Source organism: Schistocerca cancellata, chromosome 8 (assembly GCF_023864275.1).
Source record: "Schistocerca cancellata isolate TAMUIC-IGC-003103 chromosome 8, iqSchCanc2.1, whole genome shotgun sequence".
In the NCBI taxonomy this organism is placed as follows: Eukaryota; Metazoa; Arthropoda; class Insecta; order Orthoptera; family Acrididae; genus Schistocerca; species Schistocerca cancellata.
In genome coordinates, this window is record NC_064633.1 from 574137943 (window position 1) to 574158472 (window position 20530).

Sequence of the window (20530 nt, forward strand, 5' to 3'; positions counted from 1 at the left end):
GGCTGAACTGACCTGTTGGATGAGACAATATGATTGATCTTGTAATTACTGAAGGAAGGCTGAGTGCTTGTCACTAAGTGCCAAGAATGTTTACCCATACTGTCATACTCTTCTTGACCAGAGTACGAAATGACATGTTTCAGAACGATGATGCCAAGAACCCACTGTGCAGTTCAGGCAACAAATATTTTGAGGTATGTACAGATCGTTAACTGGCCTGTCCAGTGCCCTGATTTGTCACCCAGAGAGCATGTCTGGGAAATGATGGGAAGATGTTTACTTACATACCAGCAATCTTAATAAACTGACACAGTATGTGTTCCAGAAAGAGCAATAAATACCTCAAAGTAACATTCAGAGGATGCTTGCTTCCATGTCACAATAAATGTAAGACAGTATGTGTGTCTGTGATGAGGACGAATCATACTGATGATGATGGACACTAGTTTCAATTGAAATGAAAGTTACGTAATTTAACACTCATAATGTGTTAACATCTCCACAAAGTTTGATGAAGCTCCGTGTTGTAATACATTCTAATTATGTCAGTGAGTAAAAAAAACTAAATACGTTCGAAAGGTGGTAAAAATTGCTCAGTTAATTGTATCAGTTACAGTTTGTGTGCAGTCTACTATTGTGTCTTGTCACTGCGATGTGCTGCAGGCTTAGATTGTCATTTCCGTGAACTAGAACTACAGAATAAAAATAAAAAAAAATGAGGACGACATGGACATCTACACACTGTTCCTTGTTACAGATGTTGCTCTTGACAGTCTAATATAGATAAAATTATGTCGCGTGTGTTCTTGCCAAACTTTATATATACAGAGCACACTTTCCTTGCTGTAGAGGTTATGACATTTATACACAAAATTTCACTGTGGCCAAACACATGCTACTTGAGTGCTATAGGGATAAGACTACAAATAGTCTTTGGAGTATGTGACTAAGGTATTGTACCCCAAATACAATACATTGAAATGATGGAATATATTCTCGCACAATGTTCAGTTCCATACTTCAGGAATAAAATGTTGGTGTTATACTGCCTAGTTTTCACACCTATGATGCATACGCTAACATGTAATTTTACAAGGCTGTGAAGTTCTCATTTACTTCACTGATTAAAACAGTTTACCAGACAGTGAAATAAATGCAGGACCTTTGCTTTTCTGCAGAAAATGCCCTACCTAAATACCTTGCTACGCTAACATTCCATGGAGAATGAATGGCTTAGCCACAGCCTTGAGATTATTTCCACTACGAACTTAACATTGTCTAGATGTGTGTACAATACAATGAACTATTTAGATCAAAAATAAAATGTATAGCCTGCTGCTAAAACAAGTATTATTTCAATCATTTTCTTGATGGGGGATACCACAGCTGTATATTTGTTAAAGAACACTTTGAATTTTTTTCCACTTCAGCTGTTTTTGACAAATATTCAATTTATTATATCTTGCAAGACTGGCCAATTTTGACCTTACAGATCAAAGATACAACAAGTATAAGTTTGGCTTACTTACATAAAAAACAGTATTTTACAACAGACAGCCTAAAATTGTACTTACAGGTGTCAATGTGTTGTACAATTATCCTGACATAACGTATTGTATGTTGTTATAAACATATTAAGATCAGAATTGTAAAATACTGAATCCAGAATGAGCAGTGTGCCAAGGCATCAAATGCGTCAGCAGAGTGTGGCGAAATCCAGAAAAGGGAGGGAATCTTTATTACATTTTGGATGTAAAATAATTACAAATACAGCTCCACCAGATCGTACATCATTATTTGATTCACATACATCTTATATTTGACATCTTTATAAATCTATGTTGGTCTTACTATCTCAACCTTCCCATTTTTTAAGGATGCTGACATTTAACATAGTTTTCAGATGTCCATTATGCTCTATGTGCTTTTTATGCTATAAACAGTCCTACGTTAATAAGTTAAATAGCATATCTTCTAATTTTTAATATTTAATATCATCACTTGTTTTTACCCTTGGTCTTGCCACTATAAGATGACCGAGTGCACCCCCCCCCCCCCTTTTTTTTGTTCGCCACTGGTAGTATATTTTATGTTACACTACCTCACATCATGATTCAATATTAATTTCGCATAGTTTTGTTGGGTATTATATCATTATGTGAGAGTTACACTTGGCCACTTTTGCTTGCTACAGCAAACATCTTTTGTTTATTTTTTTAAGATTTTACAATTTTTTAATTTATTGACAATCTTATGTTTTAGCTTGCTTTAGTTTTCAATCAACCTATCACTGCACCCATTTTAGCCACAAGCAGTAAGACTTTCTCAGACCATGACACGAGAATAAAACATTTTATTACATATAATAATTTTACCGCCATGTGAGTTTTACACCCTGTCGCCCATTTTTGTGTACCAAACTATCTCTGTTCACATTTTAAATATTGAGAATGTTATATTTTAGACTGTGTTTGGATATTTTAACTTAGGCCCATGATGCTAAATAATAAACTGATTATAAAAATAAACAAATAAAGTATGTCTGTGTTTCATTAGGCAAGCAAGCTATGTACCACAATAACTATTCAGACTGAGTGTAAGCTATCATCAGTCATAAATGTTGCTTTCTAGCTAAACATCACTTGTCACATATCAGTAGTTATGTAGTCAAAAGTTTATTTATAATGATGCACCATAATGCAGAGTTACATTTCAGGGTGTATACGCGGACAAAGAAAAAAAATTCCCAGATTTCTCCTGGATTTCCTGGTTAAAGATACATTTTCTCCTGGGTGAAAACATACTTTTTCCCTGTTAACTGACAGTACATTTTCTCTCGAAACTGTATAACTTATCCATCCTTAGAACGGTTATGGTTTTATACACGGGTGTAGAATTACCGGCGCTTTAGAAAACGAAACACAGGGGAAAAAAAAACGTTTTGGAAAGATCTTTGATGTGCAGTAACATGTAGGCTGCATATTTTCGTATCACGAAAGTATAAATTCGAATTCCACCAAACAGTGCATGTTACTTTCCGAAGCATTGAAATTGAGATTGCGATGTGCTTTTGTAAGCCAGTCATAGCTCATGTCACGCGATTTTCACCAGCCGATGATACCAGGTATTGAGAGCTTACGACACGTGATGAAGTCAGCCAATAGCAACATCACTGTTAAGTAGCGCGAACACGCATACAGAAGAAGTTAATGGTTTAAATAAATATACACAGTGTTGCTACAAGAAAAGTAAAGCTTTCACTTATAATATTGGTCTATAAGATTAATACGCTGGAAGAGAAGCTAAGCTTTCACATATAACGTTAGTCTTTTATGCAAGTATTACAATTTAAGATACATCACACAAATGTGTCATTAAAATTTTTAATAATGACATAAATGTCTGTTCTTCTGGGCTCGAAATTCATCTAAATGGCTCGCCATCAAAGAGTTTATTTTTAAATGAGAGTCAAACGCTCTTCGATTTAACAAATTCAACATACATTCTCATACGTAGTTCAACTTGCGTAAAAGGAAATTTTCTTTGATAGTAACACTTTTCAAACCACCTTTCGGAATATTTTCCCGCGATCTGTTAGAAATAGGTTCGTTTCTGCAGTTGCCAGAGAGCGCCAGATGACGGGCATCACCGTGCTTGCGCATCTACGACGTCGAAGGGCGCCGTATGTTCGTACATGTAAAACATTAAAAGATCTTACATTAGGTCATAAAAGAAACAAGACATTCGAACCTGCGGCTGCTTACACAGCCAACTGCCACATTTCTGTAGCCAGAAGCAGGAGACGGTACTACTCAACCGCGCATGCGCATGATTCTTCTTGTAACTGCTAAAACGAATCTAATGTAAAAAGTTGTGACGTCACGTTCATCGGAGGCAATTTGTTGTTACGATTCATTGCATATTCTTCCTAAAGCCTTTGACATGTTTTGTTGTTGGCAGACGCTTGTATGACCACTTTGTTTTGCTGTTGTACATGGCGCATATACTTTGCAGTTTAAGTTTTATTTTCGTTTTTTCATTCATTCATGTTTTATTGCCAAAGTATTATTCTGCAGTAGCGGGACACAGTAATATTCTTCGTTAGAGTATTGGTTCTTACCAGTCAAAATTACGAAAATTTAACCGAAAACAATAAAAATTCCCAGAATTCTAAAATATTCCCAGGTTTTTTACCGGATGAAAAAATTCCCAGGTTTTTCCCGGATTGTATACACCCTGCATTTCTAATTATTTTATGTTCAAAATGTGATACACACTTCCTTTCGCCCTTTTCCTGGGTTTCACTGCACTAAGCAAATGCTTTTGATGCCTCGGCACACTGTTCTGGATTTGGTTTCTTACAATTTCAATCTTTAAATACATGCTTATAATAGCATACAGTACATTATGTGTCTGTCACAGGTAACAATCTACGGACATATAGATTCAAATTGCTTTAACTTTGCTGTAACTGTTTCCTCTCCAGACTAAATCAGAACTCATCTGTGAGGAAAACATTGGCCTACTGTTCGACTGCCTGGATGGCATGCTGATGACTCCACTGTAGACATTCGCTCCTGTAACGAAGTATCAGCAGGTCTCAGACAACAAAGGCTACTCTGCTGAAGCCTTCTGTACATGGTTTCCCTCTATAGAACATGTTCAGTGTATGCTGTGAGGTCAGATCCCAGTTGGTGTGCAGTACTAAGCAGTACCGTTGTGCCCTTACAGGCAATAACGGTTCTCTTCTGAAGTCACATGTGGTTGGCCCTGTCCTGGTCTTCAAGATATATTTTCGGTCTCTATATACTGTTGCCACATCCGAAAAGCCACAGAATGATTCACACTCAGCCATAGGACCACATCAGTTTATGACTGTCCTGCTTCCTTTCTTTCTCTGGCCCTCTACCACAGAGTCTGGGAGGCATCTTCTATGTGTCATACTGCAGCATCTGTGATTGTGTACACAGTGATTGTGGATAAAGGGCTACCCGGCAAACACTACCTCGTTTCATAGGTGCCCTGACATAATTGTTGGCATGGTTGTCCATTGACTGGAATGTCATCATCTGTTCAGAACAAGATCGTATAGACATCTTGTTCACAGTTTGTATTATTATATCATGAACTGGAAATCAGCGTAAAATAAAATAAAATCACTAAGCATATGGGCCATTTGTTAACAAGAGAAATAAGTCACTGATGAAGCAGGTGCCAGAAAAGCATTTGGAAAAATATCTATTTGAGCTCACATGGCAGTGGAATGACTGTACTACTCTTGTTGGGATAGTTGTGAGGTGCTGAACAATAGATCATTTGATGAAAATAATACTGTACCTCAGAACTTAAGCACTCTGTCGCAAAATCATGTCTTCTGATGAGAGACAACATGACAAATACAGAGATTTTGATCACAGATGAAGGAGCAAGCAACAAAAAAAGTTTTGCAAATTTATATCCTTTATTTCTGGTAAGGAAGGTCACTAACATTGGCAGTGTCTGCACATAAATTAATAAAAGTGCTAATATATTAAGCTGTAGTGTAAAACACAGACAGAAACAAGTAAGTCACAAAGGCAATGTATTTATTCTTGCAGTTACCTTGATTGCAGTTGGGGCACTAGACAGTGTTACTAGTGTACCAGCTGCTTCATATCGAACAGCAGGGCTCGATGAATTCAGCAAGTTATATATGCACCGAATAAATCTGGAGCGCTCTGAGGGATTGGCGTGACAGACCTAAGGAACAGAGAACAGGAAAGTGAGCACTAAGTACGTACTGCATATTCAGTAAAAATATATTTCAAAACATAGCACATTTCTTGTGAAAACCAATCCAGTCATGTTGCCAAATGTTATGCAAAACAATGAAACCATTTTAGCTGCACTCTTGATACTGAATTCATGCATTTTAATTCATTCACAACTAAAGACAACTTAGTATATCTCTCTCGCTCTAGCTGCTTATCGATGACCTTTACTTTAACTAGGAAAATGTACATTACAGAAACTCCCAAGTGATTCAGAAAATTTTTAAATTGCCGTCACCTTGTATGAAATCCAACTTCTGACATGTGGAGTCCATTCAACTATATGCTCTTTTATTACTGAACTGGCCTTCTAGAAATCGTGAATTTTCTTTTCCGTTCTCTCAAACCAAATTAGTAAATGTATCTGCTTAAATGTGAAATTTCTGTCTCGTTCTAAATCCATATTACTTTTAATGGAATAGCTTCAAGCTCTTTTCTTTTTTTTTTTTTTTTTTAATTCACATTTAATCTACACATACACTCTCCACTAAAAACAAATATTGTTATGCGACAGCTGTTGTTCAGTTCTTGTGAGTGTCTTCTGATGTCAGTGTGCTCTGAGTTCACATACTTGTGACATACTGGCCCAAGCATCTCCTAAAGTAATGTAAACTTGAGGGTGCAAATATATCTACACCAGATTAAAACTGTGTGCCAGACCGGGACTCGATCTCGGGACCTCTGCCTTTCGCGGGCAAGTGCTCTACCATCTGAGCTACCCAAGCATGACTCATGCCCCGTCCTCACAGCTTCACTTCTGCCAGTACCTCGTCTCCTACCCTCTTTACAGAAGCTTTACTGTGAATCTTGCAGAACTAGCACTCCTGAAAGAAAGGATATTGCGGAGACATGGCTTAGCCACTGGGGGAAATTTCGAGAATGAGATTTTCACTCTGCAGCGGAGTGTGCGCTGATACAAAACTTCCTGGTCGATTAAAACTGTATGCCAGACTGGCCATGTCTCCGCAATATCCTTGCCAGATGGCTGTAGTGTTTTCACTGTAGAGTTGGTGGCCACCCTTCATCCTCTTGGGCATACTCGTTCCTGCACCGGTGGGTCCTTTCTCATCTGCAGCAACATCTTGAGCAATTTGAAAGCTCTCAACCAATATTACCCTTGCCATCCCTTGAGCATTGCTGTCCAGGATTCCCTGTATGCCCTTGAACAATGGGGATGCTCAGTGTTCCTTCATCTGGATCCCAGTCCACATTGGGATCCTGGGAAATGAACCTCCTGATAGGGTGACCAAACTGGTTACCAGTAAATCGCAGTTCAGTATGTACCATGTGAGTATAAGCAAAGCCCACCGAGCCATCAGTATAGACTACTTCCAAACTCCAGGATGCACCAAGGGTGGACAAGAACCAGTGATGGAGGGCCTAGGGAGAAATCGATTCTTTTGGACCTCTCGATAGGTCAAGCTGAAGCTGTGGCCGAAGGATACCATGGAGGTGTATGTGAGTGGGCAGGTGGAAGAGGAAACAGCTGGAGTTCAGAGGGGGAGTGGGGAGGGGGGGGGGGGACTGGATGTGGATTGCAATCTTAGTCCCCAATCTGGGCCGCCTTTATGGGATATGGATTTCCATGTTTGGAAAGAGGAGACACTAGCTCGGATGCCTGGGGGAGCTGCAAATGTGGGTGGCATAATTAAAAATTTGTTGTTGTCATCTGACCCAAAATGGAGGGACCCCAGCCTCCATTAGTAAGCTGTTCACAGTACTATCTAAAAGGCTCCTGTTGCATGCTGAGCCCCGTAGTGGTGTATCAGATCCAGTATCCACATTGCTGAGGGTGATGCTGAACCATATGCCAGACTCCAATAATCAAGACAGGATCGTATAAGGGCTCTGTAAAGCTGCAGAAGAGTAGTGCGATCTGTGCCCCAGCTAGTGTTCCTCAGGCACCGAAGTGTATTAAGGTGCAGCCAACCAAGAATTGAAGACCAGTCCTAAAAAGCAGTAAGTCTCCAGCACATTGAGTAGGTGGCCATCGAGGTCAAGTTCTGGTTGTGGGTGAACAGTACAGTGTCGACAGAAGTGCATGACGAGAATCTTGGCAGCTGAAAACTGAAAGCCACGGATGAGGGGCCACGACTGTGCCTCTTGTATGGTGCCTTACAATTGAAGTTCAGTGACACAGCAATAGTGGAGGCAAAAGCCGTCAGCACACAAGGAGGGTGATCCAGAGGACCCCACAGCTGCTGTTAGACCATTGATGGCTACTAGATAGAGAGGGACACTCAGTACAGAGCAATGCAGTGGATATTGGGGTACTTTGGGAAGTAACAACTTGAACATACAATGTGACAGTCAGTTCTGGATAAAAATCGGGAGCAGAACCCAGCCACCCCACTCATGTAAGGTAGCAGGGATGTGGTGTCATAAGCCTTTTGCAGGTCCAAGAAAATAACTATAAGGTGCTGACACTGGGCAGAAAGCTGTTCAGATGGCAGACTCCAGATAAACCAGATTATCAGTAGTGGAACAGCCTTGGTGAAAACCACCTGGGATGGAGCCAGAAGACCCCAAGACTCAAGAAGCCAACACATCCACCAGCTCACCATGCATTTGAGCAACTTACAGATAACATTGGTGAGACTTATTGGGCAATAACTGTCCATCTCTAGAGGGTGCTTACCCAGTTTCTGCACTGGGACAATGACACATTCTCACCACTGCGATGGGAACTTGAACTCCTCCAGATGTGGTTATAGATGGCAAGGATATGACGCTGACAATCGACCAGTAGTGGTTGATCATTTGGTTGTGGATGCGGTCTGGCCCTGGAGCTCTATTAGGACAATGGGCTAAGACACTGACCAATTTCCACTCACTGGATGGAGCATTACATGGCTCTAGGTGGCATGTAGCTTCCACTCCACCTGCTCTTTTAAAATGCGGAAGGCAGGTTGATAATTCTCAGACGCTGAGGCTTGAGCATAATGCGGAACAAAATGTTCAACAGTTGTGTCTCGGTCAGTGTAGACAGTGCCATTCAAGGATACACCTGATACACCTGCAGGTGCCTGGTATCCATAGAGATAAACTGCCTATTGGCTTCTGTCTCGGGTTCTTTGGCCGACGTTCATCTAATGATGAACGTCGGCCGAAGAACCCGAGACAGAAGCCAATAGGCAGTTTGTCAACAAGTGGCCACGAAAGCCTTAACAATTTTGTATCCATAGAGATGTCTGATCTTAGCTCAAACCTGCAAAGGAGAGGTACATGGTCTGACTGTTGAAAGATACTGTTCCCACCATTCTCACTTCCACTGTTTTATTGGGTGACAGACCTGGGCACAGAGATGCTTAAAGGCAATAAGGTGCCCTATCAATGGGTGCTGCTTATGGTGTTGAGGATCCCGCCGATGATCTCTAATGGCCTCTGCGATTTCTTATGACCATCAAGGTAATGTTTTCCGCCATGGCAGACCCGAGGAACAGGGAATCATTAGATCAGCTGCCGAATGAGTGGCTGTAGTTGTACTCTGGACTGCCTTACTGATATCTCCACCGGGCTGGGAGATAAGTGTGACAGCATAGCCAGAAGCACCCCATTCAGAACTGTCGAGAGCCCATCTGGGCAGACGTCCAAGTGGGTGACACTGAGAGAGGCATAGGAAGTGGTCACTAGCACACAGGTCATCATGGACTCTCCAGTAAATGATTAGAGAAGACAAGGGCTACAAATTGAAAGGTAAATGGCCAAGAAAGCTCCAAGTACCACACTGGATTGTGTGGGGGTAACAGGACTCAAGAGTCAAAGGGAAAGTTGCGCCAGTAAGTTTTCAAGGTCTTTCCTGCGGTCAGTGATCATGGTTCTACCCCACAAAGGGTTATGGGCATTGAAATCACCCAAGAGTAGGAAATGTGGTGAGAGCTGAGAAATCAATGCAAACAATATGTTCTGAACCACTTCACCATTGGGAGGGAGGAAAACATTGCAGATGGCCATATCCCAAAATGCCTTTACCCAAACAACCAGTCTCCAAAGCTGTATTAAATGACACAAGTTTGCTATATAGTGTGTCCAAAACGTATGTGAAAACTCTGCCTGACACCTTACCATAGGTAGAATGATTCTTATAATACCCCTGATATCCAGAGGGAACCAAGGTCCGAGCTGCTGGAAACCAAGTCTCCTGAAGCACAATGCAGAAGGCATTTTAAAAGATGTCATAGCTCAGCCAGGTGGTGGAAAAAACCGCTACAATTCCACTGAAGAATAATGTTGTCAATGTACTGCGATGCCATGAAGGGACCAAGGAGGCAGGTTATGCCCTAGGGTCACCTGCTGCCACTGGTTGAGAGGTTATGGTATCAATATACATAGGTTCTGGGTTCTGTTGTGCGGTTCGAACTGGGGCTCAGGAGCCGCTGGAATCTCCACCTCAGCCACAAGAGTGGAACAGGTGGGAACTGCTGGCGTGGGGCCACCGAAATCTCCTCCTCTTTCTTGGAGGACTTCTCCTTGTCTTAGCTCTCCTTAAGAGCATTTCAATGAAGGAAAGGACTTCTCCGAATAAGTTGCAGGTAAAAATTATGACTGCAAAGCCCTCTGAAAAGCAGCCTGTGGCTCCTTCAGCCACTGGCTGGTTTCTGGTTGTAGACTGGTGGAAACCTTGGAAGGAAGTGTCCGAGTGACTCCTTCCTGGCAAGAGAAGCCACAGGAAGGTATTTCTTCCACAGGTGGGAGGTGGGGAACAATGTCCCTGGTGGGTAGGAAGCCATTGATCACAAAGTAGGTGTGGGGGACGCAGCAAGAGGGGAGTTTCCAACTGCCAGGGGAAGGTAGGGGTGGGGGGCAGACATGGCTGAGTGGCCTTGAGCACCCTCTGTAGGAGGTGTAATGGGTGGGAGCAGCATCACCCAAGTGGGCAACGTCATCATAGCTGTACCATATGACACCGTTTTCCATGCTGGGTGCAACCACTCGTACTACTTCTTGGCTTCTTGGTAATGTAGTTTGTCCAGAGTCTTTTATTCTTGTATATTTTTCTCCTTCTGGAAAACAGTGCAATCTGGTGAGCAGGGAGAATGGTGCTTTCTGCAGTTGACGCAGATGGTGGGATTGGTACAAGGAGAGCTTGCATGCAGTGCTTTTCTACAGTCTCTAAAGAAGGTGCTAGTGCTGCAACCTGAAGACAGATGACCGAATTTCAAGCACTTGAAGCAAACATCGCATCAGTAAACCATCACCTTGACCTTTTCAGGGAATGAATCACCCTGAAAGGCCAAGATGAAAGCACTGGAAGTGATCCTAAAGCACTTTGGCCGTCTATGTACATGATGGACAAAATGTACACCCTATTGCTCCAAGTTGGCGCATAACTCATCATCAGATAGTAAGAGCAGATTTTGGTGGCACATGATGCCCTGAAGCCTATTTAGACTGTTATGAGAAGTGACTGCCACTGGTATGTCACCCACCTTGTTACAAGTGAGCAGACCTGTGACTGAGCAGGGGTTGCTGTTTTGATCAGAACTGACCCACTCTTCATTTTGGATTTGGCTGCAACTCCCCCAAACTTGTCCTCTATGGTTTCTACAAAGAATAAAGGCTTTGTGACCAAGAAGGAATTCCCATCAGCCCTTGAGCAAATTAAGTATTGGGGGGTGGGGGGGGGGGTGGTATTTCTCTGCTTGCTGCTTAGCCCATTCCTCCCAAGGTCCAGCCAGGGAGGGGAACATTTTAGGGTCATCCCTCTGCATTATGAGGCCCTGGAAAGTCTACATTAAAATAGCACTTATAAATTATATGTTTTCTCAAAGTATTCGAGCTAGGAAGTTGAAATTTTTACAGGTTATTTATTGAAGTATTGGTTACAACTTAATACAGGGACTTTTAAAAATTTGAATTCAATTGCTAGAGATTACTTTTTTCTATTGTAATGAAAATTCACTACTTTTTGTGCCTTTTTTTTTACAAATTCAACAATATAGAGGTTTTTGGAAAAAGACTTAAGTTAAGCAGATGGGACTGTGTATCATTTTCTGAAAATTTGAAGCAAATTGGTTTAGTAGATCCTGAGAAAACATGAATTTGTATGAAAAAATAAAACTTTTGGGAATTCCAGGTCCACAGGATGGGTTATTTAATCTTCTGCAAACTACCCCTCCTCCACCTTTCTCTTTGTCTTCCTCCTGTTTACTCCGGCTTGTATTTCCAGGCTATTTACAGCCCTGTCAGCAGCCCAAAGACATACCTTGTCTAGAACATCTTCATTCCCATATTTTGAAATACTTTGCATTTTACAACGTTGCCATTATTGAAAGTAGCAACCGAATCATACACACCAAAGTGAAGAGTTTCTATTCCAACAAACAGTCTTGGGGATTCTTGACCATGTAACACTATTTACACTTTCTTTGGTGTTTTAAGTTTTTCTATGAATACACTTTTTCAACTGTTCAGGTGCTGCTAAGTCTCTGCAAACAGGTTTCATCACCTCCATTACCACATCAGGCAGACTATGTTTATAAGTGTACATTTCAGCACCTAACAAACCCTTCTTGTACTTACACCAAGTGTTTTCTCCTTTGGATACAAGTAATGATGTGGTCTTTCATCAGTTGAAAAGTATATATATAAAAAAAGAGCCCAAACAGCATTCTCCATTTCATTGATACTGTGTGTGTTTTGCATAACAGCCAGTCCACAATAGTTCTGTAGTTTGTCAATTACACTGTCAGTTAGCCTTCCCTTCCCATCCAACCCTCTACCATCACTGAGTTTTCATTTTCTGTATGACGCTTTCCGTTGTCAAAGTCTTGATCCCATTCATTTTTTGCCCAGTACACTCAAATTTCTGCATTATATCATCATCACCATAGGGTTTCAGTTCTTGAATATGTTTGAAGCTTTTCGAATCACTGTCACCGAGGTAATTCACATATTGCACTTTATCACACGCAACAGAATGTTGAAATATATTAGCAACACCAGCCACTTCCATTCCTCCACTACTGCTATTATAGTTAGCTGTGCAATTATTTTCATATGTACCTTTATTTTTTGTGGACACCTACAATATTTAGATATTACTGTTACTTCTGAAACTTTCCCTGTATACATACTGATGGCAGATGATACACCGTGAAGAGGTGTATGTGCATGGCCCCGTCCATGCCAGGTACCATCGAATGCTGCAGTCGAGTCTCTGATGCAACTGTTTTCTATTACTGCCTCTTCTACAGCTTTCTTCATAGATTCTACACAGACATCAACTACTTTACACCTTATAGACCTATTATAGTTCGTAAATTTGGTTGGGGGATTTGGAAGATTCATAATATCAGAGAAAACTGCACTTGCAGTAGCGCCCTTACCAACTGCATGCAAGGCATAAACAAATCTAATGTGTTCATAGATTTTGCTGCCGTTTTCTTCATTTGGAGTTACGGCCACAATATTCCAAAAGGTGTCATGTACGAATGCTTACCACACTTCAGTTCCATTTCACTGGCAAGTCCTATGTGATTTTTTATAGTGTGTTCCAGACCAACATCACTACACTGCATACATCTTACAAAGTTTGCAAAAATTCCATTGAAAATGGACATATCAAATATTTCATTCACATCCAATTCGCCTATAAAACATGCATACTTTTCACTAACTGAACCAAGCTTCCTCTGCGAAGTACTTTCTTTCTGACTTTCACTGCAATGGACAAGTGTACCAGTGACATCGCCTTTATTGTTTATGGTAATAACGCCTACCTTTGGCAGTCCAACACTTCTCCTTTTCTTAAAAGCCTTCAGAGGATTTCTAGTCACTTTACATTTACCCTTGACTATCCTTCAATAAAACAAGAGACTTCGATGATTGGGAATGAACTTTGGAACAACATTTAGCTCTCAGGTGATGCATTTTTCAACTCACCTATACTTGTAAAATGATGGCCCTTTGAAGTTTCCTTTATTTTTTAGGAAGACAAAAATCACATGTTGCCATATCTGGCGAATATGGAGGATGGGGCATCATTACAGTGGCATTTTTCACCAAAAATTCAAGAACATGCAACAATGTGTGAGCAGGAACATCATCATGCGGGAAAAGTGATGAATTGTTTTTCTACTAATTCAAGCTTTTTTCCAGATTACTTCACACAAATCATCATTAGGTTTGAAAGTACTGCTCCTTATTGTGGCAAGAACTTGTGGCAAATTATGCAATTAAAATCGAAGAACAAAGTGAGTCTAACCTTTACATTTGATGGTATTTTACAGCTTTTCGATCTTAGCAATCCAGAATGCTTTCACGGGGACAATTGTACCTTAGTTTCGACGTTATATCTGTAAACTCAAGCTGCATCACCTGTTATGACATGTTTCAGTAGTTCTGCATTATTGCTGATTTTGTCTAGCATCCGCTCAACAACTTGCGTTTTCTGCTGTTTTCGTAAAAAGGTTTTGCTGTCTCATATTTCATAACCACAACATCAGAAGAAATGTCATGGCATGAGCCAAATTCTATGACTGAGATTTGATGGTTGTTCATGATCGTTTCTTTCACGTCTTACATGATTTAATTAGTCGATGACATGAAGTGGCATCCAGGGCGTTCATCAACATCAATGTCATCACAAAATCAAACAATGAAAAATCCAAGTGGAATAATGACAATATTATGAAAAGGAAAGATTGCTACTCGCCATACAGCAGAGGCATTGAATCGCAGACAGACCAATAAAAAAGACTGCTGAACACGTAAGCTTTTGGCCGGAAGGCCTTCTTCTGTAACAGACAGCATACACAGACACATTCATGCAAATGCAGCTCTCCCTCTATCTCCTCTCTCTCTCTCTCTCTCTCTCTCTCTCTCTCTCTCTCTCTCTCTCACACACACACACACACACACACACACACACACACACACACACACACACACACACACACACGACAACTGTCTTTGGCTGCCGAGACCAGACTACGAGCAACTGCAGCTGTGCGCAATGGCCTCGGCAGCCAAAGACAATTTGTGTGTGTGTGTGTGTGTGTGTGTGTGTGTGTGTATTGTCTATTTTCGAAGAAGGCCTTCTGGCTGAAAACTTGTGTGTTTAGTCTTTTTTTTTATTGTGCCTGTCTGCAAATCAATGTCATCACAGTCTTTTTCAAAATGCTCATATCTCTTGTAAAATCTTGTTGTGCTCAAAGCATATTCTCCATTCGATATTGCCAAAAAACACCCATAACCTTTTTCATAGCTGACAACAGACTAAACATCTGATGTATCCAATTCTGGTACAGAAGCCTTTCAGACAGGTTTACCAACACAACAACGAAAAAATTGAGGTAATTTGTCTACCACAACATACAAAATTATGAAATTCTTATTACTTTTTTGAACACGCTTTGTTTTCTTTATCTGTAACTTAAGTCTGAGAAAACATCTTTCAAGATTACTTTCCCTTTTCCCTACAATAAACCTTCAGTCATTAAAGCAATTGAAAAGAAGATTTCAACTTGACTGGTTGATTTCAACTGACCTTGATGCTCTTTGACGGGACTATGAGAAACTTCTGCTAACCAGTTTCTCCAACATTTTTCAGTTTTTGCTTTTGATCCTTTGTTTTAGCTGAACTGTCATTTCCTCAGAATTTTATGAGTGGTCTTCCAACGGGGGTACAAGTGTCCTGAATCTTTACCATTTCTTGATGTTCTTAAACCAACACAGCTCTTTACAGCGCACCCACTCTTTCTTCGTCAGTCGATATTTACTGTGATTGCTTACTAACGAACACTATATTTATAAGGCTCATGCTGAAGCAATCTATTACTTCAACAAATAGAATAAGCAGAACATAGAAATATTTGGCCACAGGTTTTATCTGCCAAGCAGTTGATAAGCCGCTTTTACACCCTCTTGAAAGTGAACAGAATCAGTACAAACATTACCTGAATGATGTTTTGTACCCTGCAGTATTTGGATGATCTTTGAACTTTATACTTCTGTTGGTCATATATTTTCTGTCCAACTCGGTACACAGTAACCACAAACACAGAATTCTAATACAACAAAGGCAGCAAGAAAAAAATGAAACAAACTATTTTAAAGCAGTATCAATAGAAAATTTAATATGTCATAAGGACTTAATTTTGCCAGTAGCCACAGTTCTTACCTTATAAATGAGCTCTACAATAACTAGCTGTAGAATGTCACCGAATGAAGTAACTTGATCAAGACACGATGCTAAGTATGCAAGGGCTCTCTCCTGATCAGCATGCAGTAACATAAGGAATGCATTACGTTTGCAGGACATGTCCTGCTCACCTTCTAGAAAGTTTGCTATCAGTTCAGGAGCATCAGGGATAAGGAATTCAAAGTTCCTGTAAAACAGTAGAACTAATGAAGCTCAAACATAACAAATTCAGAGAATTCAAGTCCAGCTATAACATTGATTTCTTTTAACATGCACTTTAACATAAAATGTTACCAAAATGCAATTCCACATTTTCCATGGAACTTGCACACAATACTAATTCCAGCACGAAATGCACTACAATATGAGTTATACAACATCAATATTTCATGAACCATTAGTATTCTTGGGATTCACCTATAAATGGTGAAAATTGCAAGGACAGCATTTCTCCGAACATACGAATGCCTGTGTTCTAAACAGGCTCGAATGGCCGGCATAAGTGGCTCCAGCAGCTCTGGTTCCTTCAGTTTGCACAGGAAGCGAAGCGTGGAACCTCGCAGGAACTCGTTCGGATGTTGCAAATCCTGAAACCAAATACACAACACAATACTGACTAAACTAATTAAAGAACAAACAAGCCACCTCTACCCAAATCACTTACAACACTTGATTAACATTAACTATTCACATACAGGAAATTTACCGAGCTCCTTAAAGCAACAGGTGAAATAATTGCTGATTTTTTATAATTTTAGACATAATGTCCAGTGTTGGCAAGAGATCACGTGCTAAAGTACACTGTAAATATTGCACTTACACATATATTGTAGTGCTCTCTCTGTGATAACTAAAAACCAGAGTCAAGTGATGAAATGATGGTCATCTGTGCTACGATCAACTCGGAGAAGGGACGCAGCTGTCTGCTTTTGATCACATGCTCTTATGTGACACCATCCCTTGTGGAACTATGGGTGGTATGTTGCTCACTGCACCAGGTCAGTATTTTTCTTAGAAAGTGCATTTAAATCTAACAAGGAGATGCAGAAGGAATGGGATTCCCAATTTGGCTCGAAGTGTATGAGTAGAAGCAGAGAGATACCCCATTCAAGTTCCTAGAATATTCCTCCCGAATTGGCCGTATGAAAGGATAAAAATCTCATGTATCGGTGCTGTAGCTCAATGGTCACTGACTGGCAATTAATTGGCTCGAGTTCGATTTCTGTTGCTATCATTATTTTTTTTTTTCATTTTATTTTATTCCCATTTTACTATTATCTAAATTTAAATGTGTTCAAGTAGTTTAATTTATATATGTAAAATTAATATATTCAGTTTAATTACGATTACAGCTCTGTAAATCAAAAGACTATATAAGGCGGTAAAAAAGTAGGTATGTGAGGAAATTTAGTATAAAGGTGTATGAAAAGAGATGGGTCTGCAGGAGCGATGTCTGATTAAAAAAAAGCCACACTCGATATTAGTATATTACACTAGGTAAAGCAAATATTGCAATACTGCAACAATAATGTCATGACTTCCCACCACCGATAGTGTCTGAAGCAAATTCAGCAACGCAAAGTCCACAAGCTATGCTGACTGAAAAGGAAATGCAACACTAAAAAATAATTACTGTAGAGTAATGAAATTTCGGGAAGACATTTGTCTAGGTAACATGTCGATAGTGAAAACCTTGTAACCCCATTTTGTTAAATTTTACAGGAGAGGCAAAAATGGTTGCTTAAAAAATATATAAAGTGACAGATACTATTGCTACATGTGTAACTATATAGTAGAAGCCTAGTTACTTACAGATTAGAGAAATCCATACACTTTCAAATCACTCTCTCTCATAATGGACTTACTGGTTACGCAAATTACAAGGTTTTCACAGAGCGATGGCGTTACAAGGTTTTCGTTGCCTCCATCAATATTTTGGTGATTAACATGGCAAGATAAAAGATTAATGTAAGCGCAAGATAAGCAAACGCAAATGTGAAATGCTGGTACATTAATTAACAGTGTAACAACCAGAATGTTGAATGCAAGCATGCAATGTGTTGTGAAGGCACTGGATGTCAGTTTGTGGTAAGGAGTTCCATGCCTGTTGCATTTAGTCGGTCAATACAAGGACGATTAATGCTGTTTGTGTATGGCGCTGGAGTTATCATTTGATGATATCACAACACATGCTCAATTAGAGATACATCTGGTGACCGAGCATGCCAATGCAACACGATCAACACTCTGTAAAGCATTTTGAGTTACAAGAGTGGTATGTGGGCAAGCATTATCGTGGTGAAAAACACCCCCTGGAATGCTGTTCACAAATGGCAGCACAACAGATTGAAACAACAGACTGCCGTACGAATTTGTAGTCAGGGTACATTGAATAACGATGACAGTGCTCCTGCTGTCATAAGAAATCACACTCCAGACTATAACTCCAGCTGTAAGTCCAGAGAGACTAGCACACAGACAGGTTGGTTCAAGCCCTCAACTGGCCTCCTCCTAATCAACACATGGCCATCAGTGGCACTGAAGCACAACCAGCTTTCATCACAAAACACAACAGACCTCCACCCTGCCCTCCAATGAGCTCTCGCCTGACACCACCGAAATCTCAAATAGCGGTGGTTTGGGTTGGTGGAACGCCCACTTCAAGGCATCTGACTATGGGCTGACTGCAACAGTGCGTTATGTCAATGTGGCACCAACTGCTGCTCACTTTGTTGCTGCAGACGCAGAACGATGCACCAGAGCCATACTCTGAACACAATGGTTCTCCCTGTTGATAGTGACAACTGGCCATTTAGAACCCGGTCTTCTCGCACCCGTACATTCTTGCGACTACTGCTGCTAGCAACTGTGTACAGTGGCTCCATTCCTGCCAAGTCTTTCTGCAATATTGCAGAAGGAACATCTGGCTTCTCGTAGTCCTATTACACAATCTTGTTCAAACTCAGTGAGGTATTGATAATTGTGTCCCTGTTGCCTTGAACGCATTCTTGACTAACGTCAACTCACCATCTCCAGTCTCAAAGGTGCCTAATGCTGATGACAGTTACAGTGTGTATTTAAAGCAAACCTGATTTGCAACCTCATAGTGGTGCTACAAGTGCCATCTTATGTGAATGGCGTGAAATCTGAATAGGCACGATCTTTCAGATGTAGAAACACACCAACCAACATTAGTTTCTGTTGCACAACTCCTCCTTGGCATTGCGATTTCTTTTCCATCAGTGTATTTCATTCAAAATACAACTCAAATCCAGAATATTTCCACCAGCACTAAAGCTTAAATAAAAGTATACCACTTGACAAACAACTGGATGATGTATGTATACATATGGATGGCACTGACAATTGAGAAAACATTCAAGGTTGTCTTAATTACACCAAAACTAACAATAATGAAGTAAAAATTTACAAATTTGGACTTAATTTCAAATAATTAAATATAAAATGGAACTCTGGTATGGTTGACTTATAGGAAAGGCTAGAACAGAAAGTAAACAGCTTGCTACAGTGAAGGTCCTCAAGAACAAGAACAACTTCAAAGGTAAGGTAAAAAAACTGGGTTGTGGCTGAAGTAGCAACATTTAGCAGAACAGCACATTCAACCAATCCGACATTTTCATTCTCTTTTCATTATTATTTACTCTACATTTTGAGCTATTGTTCACTTAATGCCTTGAACATGTCTGATAAATGAGTGGCAATGTTGAATTTACTTACAGAATAAAAAGTAAGAAATTTAAATTGAAGTATCGTTTTTGCACTTGTTTAATTTATTGGAAGTTTCTAATTTACAAGAAGAATAGTTTACCTCATAGTTCAGAAAACTTTAAAAACAACAACAAAGAAATTGGCTTCATGAATATGAAACCTAAAAAATAAGAACCTCTTTGTCCAAGACAGAAAGTAACTAGCCCACTTAGAGAGGAATTTATGTCAATAACTGACAAATCGTTGTACATACGACATTAAAATGCTATTGCTAGGGTAAGAAAAGGGGTAAAGAGTAGAAACTACCACAACTTTTCTTTGAAAATTGATTTTAATACATTTACTCAATAAATTATATTAGATTACCTTTCTGTAGGAGTCACAAACGAGTATCATTTCCTGCATAAGCTTTCCATCTGGTGTAGTTTTTGGTACTATTTCCCAGAATATCAACAAGAGTTTTTTGATCATGTGATCTTGCAGTGGAAGTACAAATCTGATTATAGTCATCAAAAGACCTGGGAGCCTTTCACCACTTGCTATCATCTGAATTACTTTCTTCAAAGCTTCTATTTTTACTTTTACATCTCCTTTTTCTGCAATGGCAAATTTTTCATAAAAGCAAATGTTTAAAAAGATATGGTACGGAAAAAACAGTCTTTAATCTTAGCTACTGAAAACAAAGGAAGTTTAAGTGCATGCATTCAACACAACAGGCAGTGCTTTACACAAAACAATGTCATCTCACAACCAGAATGGACGAGTAAGAATTATTTTCAAAACCGGCTCATTTCATTTCAAATCACCCAAAATAAAATCATGTTACACATGATGGCGAAAATTTGGT

General features: G+C 40.0%; 1 protein-coding gene across 1 annotated transcript in view; it reads right to left on the reverse strand.

Annotated features, from left to right (window-relative positions):
• Positions 1–20530, reverse strand: part of LOC126094762 (coatomer subunit beta) — a 116648-nt gene that overhangs the window by 61878 nt on the left and 34240 nt on the right. The window contains exons 3-6 of the mRNA XM_049909313.1: positions 20050–20279; positions 16372–16541; positions 15934–16141; positions 5602–5739 (exon numbers count right to left, since the gene is read on the reverse strand). Coding sequence (XP_049765270.1) covers positions 5602–5739; positions 15934–16141; positions 16372–16541; positions 20050–20279 — 746 coding nt within the window. The remainder of the gene's footprint in view (positions 1–5601; positions 5740–15933; positions 16142–16371; positions 16542–20049; positions 20280–20530) is intronic.